Source organism: Salmo salar, chromosome ssa16, assembly GCF_905237065.1.
Source record: "Salmo salar chromosome ssa16, Ssal_v3.1, whole genome shotgun sequence".
NCBI lineage: Eukaryota > Metazoa > Chordata > Actinopteri > Salmoniformes > Salmonidae > Salmo > Salmo salar.
Window position 1 is genome coordinate 93245429 of NC_059457.1, and position 10802 is coordinate 93256230.

At 42.7% G+C, this 10802-nt stretch overlaps 1 protein-coding gene across 1 annotated transcript; it reads right to left on the reverse strand.

Annotated features, from left to right (window-relative positions):
• Positions 1-464: 464 nt before the first annotated feature.
• Positions 465-10450, reverse strand: LOC106575007 (ORC ubiquitin ligase 1-like). Its single transcript, XM_014151135.2, has 6 exons — positions 10251-10450; positions 9638-9773; positions 7134-7225; positions 3871-4092; positions 3597-3685; positions 465-2769 (listed from the first exon to the last, which is right to left on the reverse strand). Exons 1-6 carry the CDS (start codon positions 10320-10322, stop codon positions 1086-1088), a joined length of 2295 nt encoding a protein of 764 aa, XP_014006610.2. The 5' UTR covers positions 10323-10450; the 3' UTR covers positions 465-1085.
• Between the last annotated feature and the right edge of the window lie 352 nt (positions 10451-10802).

The following is a 10802-nucleotide window of genomic DNA, read 5'->3' on the forward strand; positions in this document are numbered from 1 at the left end:
ATGCTAACATAATTGCACAAGAGTTTTCTAATGATCAATTAGCCTTTTAAAATTATAAACTTGGATTAGCTAACGCAACGTGCCATTGGAACACAGGAGAGATGGTTGCTGATAATGGGCCTCTGTACTCCTATGTAGATAATCCATTAAAATCTGCAGTTTCTGGCAACAATAGTCGTTTACAACATTAACAATGTCTACAATATTTCTGATCAATTTGATGTTATTTTAAATGGACCAAAAAAAAAAGGTGATTTTCTTTTAAAAAAACAAGGACATTTCAAAGAGACCCCAAACTTTTGAACGGTAGTGTAGGTCTATAGCTAGATAACATGAATAGTTCCAACAGTGTGTAAAGTGTAGATTGGTGACAGTCATTCTCAAAACAGTGAATATTTTTTTTAATTACACCATCAAATTAAGTTTTGTTTGTTGTAATAAATTGGTCTACAAATTCCACAAAATTTACTGAAAATAACAGTTTTATTTTCAGGAATAATTTGATGCCATTACACACACATACACACATAAGCAACAGTTTGAAAGAAGCAGTTAGCATTAGCAACAGTTTGAAAGAAGCAGTTAGCATTAGCAACAGTTTGAAAGAAGCAGTTAGCATTAGAAACAGTTTGAATGAAGCAGTTAGCATTAGAAACAGTTTGAATGAAGCAGTTAGCATTAGCAACAGTTTGAATGAAGCAGTTAGCATTAGCAACAGTTTGAATGAAGCCGTTAGCATTAGCAACAGTTTGAATGAAGCAGTTAGCATTAGCAACAGTTTGAATGAAGCTGTTAGCATTAGCAACACAAGACTGCAATCATTATGCTAAATGGTACCCTATTCCTCACATAACGAACTACTGTTGACCAGCCCCCCCCCCCCCGTAAGGACTCCGGTATAAAGTAGTGCACTATATAGGGAATAACATGACACTTGGGACTAAGACACAGTAAAGAAGGGAGCCTGGTCCCAGATTCTACCAGGGCATCGCGTCACACAGTTCCATAAGGAGCTGGCTAGAGATCAGAAACAGACTGACGCCCAGGCTAGTCTACAGTGACTGGGGGGGCCATGTTAACTCCCATCACATAAACTTAGAATGTTTGGAGGGACTGCCGACGTTAAAAGGACTGTGAGACTTCCGTTTGGTCGCCTGACAAGGAGTCACCGTGCTCTTCTCCCTCACAGCGTCTCCTCCAGGTCTATCTGCTGAGCAGCAGCCAGAAGAGACGTCATGGTCCTCATGGTGGTGGTTGGCTGAGGCCTGCCAGGCCGACGGTCCTCCTGGTCCTGTCCGGGTCTCTGTTAAGGGGTCAAACAGCAGGTCGAAGGACAGTTCATCAGTCTGAGAGGGGTCAGAGAGGTGTCCCTGTCCTGCCTGTTCTCTAGCAGGCCCCGTAGAGTCTAGGAGACTGTGGTCGCCGCTGCCAGCGTCTCTCCCAGAGGAGGATCCAGACCCGCTTCCCGTCGTCGTGGACGTGGCTGCTAGAGAAGCTGCCTGAGACTCTGACACAGTGACTGGAATGGAAGATGTTCCCTTTATCCCGCACGCCAAGTCAAAACCCTCAGCCTCGGTCTGTCCACCTCGGTCCTGCTCAGAGTCAGGATCCAGGAAGAGTTCAGAGCAGCCCTCCGCCTCAGGTACCAGGGTCACATCCAGTCTGAGGTCAAGGGTCAAGTCCGGTGTTTCGGCAGAAGTCAGGGAGGAAGCCAGGGACAGGTGTGACCCTGCCGAGCTGCAGCTCTCTGGCCCCTCCAGCATCATAGAGTCCAGCTCAGAGATCTTATCCAGGTAGGCTGCGTCCATGGAGGCTTCGCTGGACATGGGGTCCGTCTCGTCCTCCGTCAGATTGTGGGACGTGGTGACTCCCGCGGTTGGGTTTCTCTCGCTGTGTCCCGACCCTGAAGACGTGTTGAGATGCTGCTCCTCCTCCTCCTCTCCATTGTGATTGGGTGACGTCACAGAGGTCACAGAGGTCATATCAGAAGCCTCGTGGCTCTGCCAGGCTGCAGCCCAGAACAACGGCTCGGTGGCGACGGAAAGTCCCGACTTGGCTACGTTACTGGAAGACACACCGTTGGACAACTGAGTAGTGAGACCGGACCGTTTAGTTGCTACAGTGGAGGCACTGTTGCTACTGCTGGGTGTTACACTGTCCTCAAAACTGAGTCTCCTTAGATAGGTCACAGCCTTATAACCAAGCTTCTTGTCTTCACCAACACTGGGACTCTTCAGACTGAGGGAGCGGAAGGCAGAGGAGGGAGTGGACAGCTGGAAGAGGTCAGAGGGAACGATGGTGTCAATACGATCGGTTTCTATAGAGTCTTTGTGTCCGACGAGCGTCACGTCGAAACCTCTCCGGTGGTCCCGGAACGCCTCGGAGCCGGAGGAGGCGTTGAGCTCCATGGCGTTAGAGGTTTCCAGGAGGTAGCTGTGGTGAGCGGACAGCGTCTTGGACTCTCCCTCCAGACTGGTGCAGACCTTCTCTATATCACTCAGACTTCTCGTCATGGCACTGATCCTCTGATAGTGGACCCTGGTCTCGGCTTCACCCTCCCCAGAGGAGGTGCTCTCTGGACGGGCGTCGGTGTGGCTCTGGGGTGCCTCTCTCGGGTTTCTCTGGAGCCCCTCCGCTCCTCCTCCACTCCGGGCCTCCAGTTCTTCTATGTACTGGTCGCTACGCTCCAGAGCTTTCTTCAGGTGGTCCACATCTCTTTCGTACTGATGAATCTTAGCTTCCAACGCTGCTACCGTGTACCTGCCAAACCTGAGGGGGGTGGTTCAGAGCAGAAAGATGGGGAGTTAGAATTTAATTTGAGAGCATATAATGATATTTTGGGGGGGTAAAAACAATACATATAAAATCAAACTATATGTGCATTTTAACCCAGATGCTAACCACTGGAAAGTATTAATTTAAACGAGGTCCTGAGGGAACAGAATGTTACCATGAAGTACACCAAGGGGGGACACAGGGCAAATAGTGGATCATATCAATGTGATTACAGATGGATTTTAGTACATCTCACCACTGATAAACAGTCAGAAATATGGAGATACTGTATCCGTAGACAGACACATACAAAATGGATTCCGGATAAAATATATATATTTTTTAACTCTTGACCAAAACCCAAATTCTTTTGAGAACCAGAATAGAAAGAAATAGATTACCATCCCAGCTGAACTGAAACCCCTCCAGAACATTCCCTCCAGTAGTCCATTACCATCCCAGCTGAAACCACTCCAGAACATTCCACCCAGTAGTCCATTACCATCCCAGCTGAAACCCCTCCAGAACATTCCCCCCAGTAGTCCATTACCATCCCAGCTGAACTGAAACCCCTCCAGAACATTCCACCCAGTAGTCCATTACCATCCCAGCTGAAACCCCTCCAGAACATTCCCCCCAGTAGTCCATTACCATCCCAGCTGAAACCCCTCCAGAACATTCCACCCAGTAGTCCATTACCATCCCAGCTGAAACCCCTCCAGAACATTCCACCCAGTAGTCCATTACCATCCCAGCTGAAACCACTCCAGAACATTCCATAATACACACAACAGTAAAACATAGGACCAGTCAGTACGTACTTCTGAGGAGATCTACTGGCAACTTCCGCTTTCAACCTCACGTTCTCCTGGACCAGGTCAATAGTCTGACACCGTAAGATCTTGTTAGCCTTGAGTAGAGGAACACAACTTTTTTTATTACAAAATATATATATATATATATTACATTCTGGAACTGCACGAATTTCAGACATTATTTTGGTCAGTTACTTTGTGTATTGATAAAAAAAAATGATTGATCGTAATGAGTTAGGTGCAATAGCTTCCTCAATAGATGGATCATATTCACCAATACCTCTTTCAGTTTCTCCACATCCAGTTTGATCCGGTTGTAACCGTCTGTCGCTGCTCTCAGCTTGTTGCTCCAGTCTTCCACAACGCTGGGCTCTAGACCCCGGTCTTCTCTCCGACTGGCTGTTACAGTACAGGGATCTAGTACGGTCTTCAGCTGGGACTCCAAGCTCTGGTTCTTGTTCCTCAGATCTTCATTCTCTTTGAGGAGACCTTCCATTTCATCCTGAATGATTTAAAAAAAAAAAAAAAAAGACAAGACGTCCCACCGTAGAATTACATATAGAAGTCACATAGTGATTCAGAGGAATCCTCGGCGGCGTCGCGAGAGGAATCCTCGGCGGCGTCGCGAGAGGAATCCTCGGCGGCGTCGCGAGAGGAATCCTCGGTGGCGTCGCGAGAGGAATCCTCGGCGGCGTCGCGAGAGGATCTCTGATGTAGGCTAGGGGTTCTCAAACTGGGGGCCGCTGAATTATTCAGAATTTGTTAAAAAATAATAAAAAATAATAACAAATTTAAATACATTTTGTCCGAAGTATACGTGGAATAAGTGTAAATGTCAAAATGTCTAGAATTGCAGGATATTAGCATTAAAGCTGCAACCACAAAATCTCTCTGCCCCATCATTAAACTACAATTAAATTACAATTAAATTCCAAATACCTCTTCCCCTACTGCATTTATTTATTTTGCTCCTTTGCACCCCAGTTTTTCTACTTTGCACACTCATCTACTGTGAAATCTACCATTCCAGTGTTTTAATTGCTATATTGTATTTACTTCGCCACCATGGCCTATTTATTGCCTTTACCTCCCTTATCTCACCTCATTAGCTCACATTGTATATAGACTTATTGTTCTACTGTATTATTGACTGTATGTTTGTTTTACTCCATGTGTAACTCTGTGTTGTTGTATGTTGTCGAACTGCTTTGCTTTATCTTGACCAGGTCGCAGTTGTAAATGAGAACTTGTTCTCAACTGGCCTACCTGGTTAAATAAAGGACTTGTTCTCAACTAGCCTACCTGGTTAAATAAAGGACTTGTTCTCAACTAGCCTACCTGGTTAAATAAAGGACTTGTTCTCAACTGGCCTACCTGGTTAAATAAAGGACTTGTTCTCAACTAGCCTACCTGGTTAAATAAAGGATGAAGTAAAACAAATAAAATGATGAAATGTGTTGTATCGCAGAAAATTAGCTACAAAAACTCTCTCTCCAATGCCAAGAGGTCTTTAAGATGTTATCAGACGAATCAGGGCCCGAGCCAAAGTCATAGTAAAACTCCTTGTATGCTAATTTTTTTTTTTATCTCACTCAAGTTTAAAAGGGGGCCCCAGATGAATTTTCTATCACAAAAGGGGGCCCCAGCCCCAAAAAAGAGAAACCCTGGTGTAGGCTACAAGGTGCTTTCAGAAAGTATTTGGGACCCTTGACTTTCTCCACATCTTGTTACGTTACAGCCTTATTCTAGAATAGATTAAATTGTTATTTTTCCTCATCAATCTACACACAATACCCCCATAACGACATCACAACATCCCATAACGACATTACAATACCCCCATAACGACATCACAACACCCCATAACGACATTACAATACCCCCATAACGACATCACAACACCCCATAACGACATTACAATACCCCCATAACGACATCACAATACCCCCATAACGACATCACAACATCCCATAACGACATTACAATACCCCCATAACGACATCACAACATCCCATAACGACATTACAATACCCCCATAACGACATCACAATACCCCCATAACGACATCACAACATCTCATAACGACATTACAATACCCCCATAACGACATCACAACATCCCATAACGACATTACAATACCCCCATAACGACATCACAACATCCCATAACGACATCACAACATCCCATAACGACATCACAACATCCCATAACGACATCACAATACCCCATAACGACATCACAATACCCCATAACGACATCCCATAACGACATCACAATACCCCCATAACGACATCACAATACCCCCATAACGACATCACAATACCCCCATAACGACATCACAATATCCCATAACGACATCACAACATCCCATAACGACATCACAATACCCCCATAACGACATTACAATATCCCACAATGAGAAAGCAAAAACAGGTTTTTAGAATTGTTTGCAAATGTATTAAAAAACAACTGAAATATCACATTTACATAAGCATTCAGACCCTTTACTCAGTACCTTTGGCAATGATTACAGCCTTCTTGGGTATGACGGTACAAGCTTGGCACACCTGTATTTGGGGAGTTTCTCCAATTGTTCTCTGCAGAACCTCTCAAGCTCTGTCAGGTTGGATGGGGAGCGTCGCTGCACAGTTATTTTCAGGTCTCTCCAGAGATGTTTGATCAGGTTCATGTCCGGGCTCTGGCTGGGCCACTCAAGGACATTTAGAGACTTGACCCGAAGCCACTCCTGCGTTGTCTTGGTTTTGTGCTCAGGGTCGTTGTCCTGTTGGAAGGTGAACCTTCGCCCCAGTCTGAGGTCCTGAGTGCTCTGGAGCAGGTTTTCATCAAGGATCTCTGTACTTTGTCCCGTTCATCTTTCCCTCGATCCTGACTAGTCTCCCAGTCCCTGCCACTGAAAAACATCCCCACAGCATGATGCTGCCACCACCATGCTTCACCATAGGGATGGTATTGGCCAGGTGATGAACAGTGCTTGGTACCCTTCCCCAGATCTGGGCCTCGACACAATCCAGTCTCGGAGCTCTACAGACAATTCCTTCGACCTCATGGCTTGGTTTTTGCTCTGACATGCACTGTCGACTGTGGGACCTTATATAGACAGGTGTGTGCTTTTCAAAATCATGTCCAATCTTATTGAATTTACCCCAGGTGGACTCCAATCAAGTTGTAGAAACATCTCAAGGATGATCAATGTAAACAGGATGCACCTGAGCTCAATTTCTAGTCTCATAGGGTCTGAATACTTATGTAAATAAGGTATAATTTTTTTTCTTTATAAATTTACAAACATTTAAAAAAAAATGTTCTCTCTTTGTCACTATGGGGTATTATATGTAGATTTATGAGGGGGAAAATGAATTTAAAACCATTTTAGAATAAGGCTGTAACATAACAAAATGTGGAAAAAGTGAAGGGGTCTGAACACTTTCCGAATGCTCTTTATGTCAAACTGCTAGAGGGGGCAACAGATAAAGGAAACCCTAAAACAGACTACAGTTTAAACATGCAGCATATGTAGCTTACTTCATATTCCCTCAACAGAAGCTCTCCCCTGGTCTTTCGGAGGTGTTTCTTCACAGAATAGCTCTCGTTGGACTCGCTCTCATTTGTCCCTCCTAAAAAATAAAAAAAAATAAAAAAATAAAAAAGGACATTTACATTTTAGTCATTTTAGCAGACGCTCTTATCCAGAGCGACTTACAGTAGTGAACGCATACATTTCATACATTTTTTTTTCTGTGCTGGCCCCCCGTGGGAATCGAACCCACAACCCTGGCGTTGCAAACACCATGCTCTACCAACTGAGCTACAGGGAAGACCACAGTAGGAAATCAGTTCACTAACAAAGAATTGGAACTCTGCCACCTTTAATTACTGGTGACATCAACAGTTGCCACAAAAATGCTTTACAGGTACCCAGCCTAGTCTAGACCCCAAACAGTAAGTACTACAGCAACAGGTAAAAACCTCCCTAGAAGGAAGAAACTGTGAGAGCAACCAGACTCCTCTCCTCTCTTCTGATTCATATTATCCAGATAACCTGGTAGACATTATTATCCAGAGATAACCTGGTTGGCATTATTATCCAGAGATAACCTGGTAGACATTATTACGCAGAGATAACCTGGTAGACATTATTATCCAGAGATAACCTGGTTGACATTATTATCCAGATAACCTGGTAGACATTATTATCCAGGGATAACCTGGTTGGCATTATTATCCAGAGATAACCTGGATGACATTATTATCCAGAGATAACCTGGTTGACATTATTATCCAGATAACCTGGTAGACATTATTATCCAGATAACCTGGTAGACATTATTATCCAGAGATAACCTGGTTGACATTATTATCCAGAGATAACCTGGTTGACATTATTATCCAGAGATAACCTGGTTGGCATTATTATCCAGAGATAACCTGGTAGACATTATTATCCAGAGATAACCTGGTTGACATTATTATCCAGGGATAACCTGGTTGACATTATTATCCAGGGATAACCTGGTAGACATTATTATCCAGAGATAACCTGGTAGACATTATTATCCAGAGATAACCTGGTTGGCATTATTATCCAGGGATAACCTGGTTGACATTATTATCCAGATAACCTGGTTGGCATTATTATCCAGAGATAACCTGGTTGACATTATTATCCAGGGATAACCTGGTTGACATTATTATCCAGAGATAACCTGGTAGACATTATTATCCAGAGATAACCTGGTAGACATTATTACGCAGAGATAACCTGGTAGACATTATTACCCAGAGATAACCTGGTTGACATTATTATCCAGAGATAACCTGGTTGACATTATTATCCAGAGATAACCTGGTTGACATTATTATCCAGAGATAACCTGGTTGACATTATTATCCAGAGATAACCTGGTAGACATTATTATCCAGATAACCTGGTAGACATTATTATCCAGATAACCTGGTAGACATTATTATCCAGATAACCTGGTAGACATTATTATCCAGATAACCTGGTAGACATTATTATCCAGATAACCTGGTAGACATTATTATCCAGATAACCTGGTAGACATTATTATCCAGATAACCTGGTAGACATTATTATCCAGATAACCTGGTAGACATTATTATCCAGATAACCTGGTAGACATTATTATCCAGATAACCTGGTAGACATTATTATCCAGATAACCTGGTAGACATTATTATCCAGATAACCTGGTTGGCATTATTATCCAGAGATAACCTGGTTGACATTATTATCCAGAGATAACCTGGTAGACATTATTATCCAGATAACCTGGTAGACATTATTATCCAGATAACCTGGTAGACATTATTATCCAGATAACCTGGTAGACATTATTATCCAGATAACCTGGTAGACATTATTATCCAGATAACCTGGTAGACATTATTATCCAGGGATAACCTGGTTGACATTATTATCCAGGGATAACCTGGTAGACATTATTATCCAGAGATAACCTGGTAGACATTATTATCCAGAGATAACCTGGTAGACATTATTATCCAGAGATAACCTGGTTGGCATTATTATCCAGAGATAACCTGGTTGACATTATTATCCAGGGATAACCTGGTAGACATTATTATCCAGGGATAACCTGGTTGACATTATTATCCAGATAACCTGGTTGACATTATTATCCAGAGATAACCTGGTTGACATTATTACGCAGAGATAACCTGGTAGACATTATTATCCAGAGATAACCTGGTTGACATTATTATCCAGGGATAACCTGGTTGACATTATTATCCAGGGATAACCTGGTTGACATTATTATCCAGAGATAACCTGGTAGACATTATTACGCAGAGATAACCTGGTAGACATTATTACCCAGAGATAACCTGGTTGACATTATTATCCAGAGATAACCTGGTTGACATTATTATCCAGAGATAACCTGGTTGACATATTATCCAGAGATAACCTGGTTCACATTATTATCCAGAGATAACCTGGTTGACATATTTTGCAGTAGCTATTAGGCCATTACTCGTACCTATAATTTGTCTGCACGGGTTCTCTGAGGTGATGGGAACTCGGCATGAAGGACATTGACTCGCCTTCTTCAACCAAATGTCCATGCAGCAAGAACAGAACACGTGGTTATTGGCACAGATGACGGGCTGGCGGACCTGCAGACAGCAATGTTAAAAAGAAAGATTGGTTATTTTAATGATCGATTGCAATACAACTATCCGTGCATTGTAGGGCACTGAGCTATTGTGAGATGAATCAAGAAGAGTTAAAATATAGTTAATATTTGGCATTGCAAAGCTTTCCTACTAAATTGCACCAAGATGCTAGCTAGCTAAACTAACAACACATGACATGATCTGCAGCCGCCGACCAGAAGTGGTCGATGTAATTAGTCAACAAATGTGTAGCGAACTAGCCATCCACAGACAAATATGAGTAGCTAATCGTTCAAAAGGTTCAAAATGTACATCACTTACTAAACGAATATTTACTAGGCAAGGAAGCCAACGTTAGCTAAGTTGGCTAATCAACAGCTAACTAGCATAGCTAGCATTTCTGTCTACGTAAACGGTTGCATTGGCTAAACACGTTGTTCCAAAACGAAATGCACAACAAAATATAAACTGAATTACCTTTCCAAGGCAGATCTGGCATGATATGGGTAAAGTTAGAGAAAGAGTCACGTTTTGAAAGTTGTTTGCCATTGTTTTTGCTCAAGAGTTTCGGCGAGAAACTATAACAACAAAAAAACAAACACTCCTCGGACAAAAAGCACCGCCTTCAAAAAAAACACATAACTACGGAAAGCCAAGTGGTAGAAAATGTACCGCTGCTCTGCTTTGCGTTTCAAAGACAGACAGACGACATCACAGTTCAGGACAATAGACAGCACCTGTGCTTTTCAACCTCAGACAGGACAGACATGGGGATATTGGTTTTTCATTAACATTTTCAACTTTTTAAAATGTTTATTTTTTTTTAAATAACAGAATTATTAAAAAAACTAAATCTATTTCCACTCTGCAGTCCAAAAAATCTGGTAAAACTTCTCTCAAATCCAACTCCCCAGAATTTGCAGAGTCTATACTCCTCAAACTCAACTCTGGACCTTGAAGCCAGTTCCACTGCATTTTTTACATTGTTCCCCTCTAATCAGGGACTGATTTAGACCTGGGACCAGGGGC

What these genes read in the sequence shown, in the direction of transcription:
- LOC106575007 (XM_014151135.2), bottom strand. Translation starts at nt 10,322, where the DNA reads ATGGCAAACAACTTTCAAAACGTGACTCTTTCTCTAACTTTACCCATA. An exon ending in CCCGTGCAGACAAATTATAG is followed by an intron (nt 7,226 to 9,637) that starts GTACGAGTAATG and finishes TTTATTTTTTAG; the next exon opens with GAGGGACAAATGAGAGCGAG. An exon ending in GCCAGTAGATCTCCTCAGAA is followed by an intron (nt 2,770 to 3,596) that starts GTACGTACTGAC and finishes CACCCCCCTCAG; the next exon opens with GTTTGGCAGGTACACGGTAG.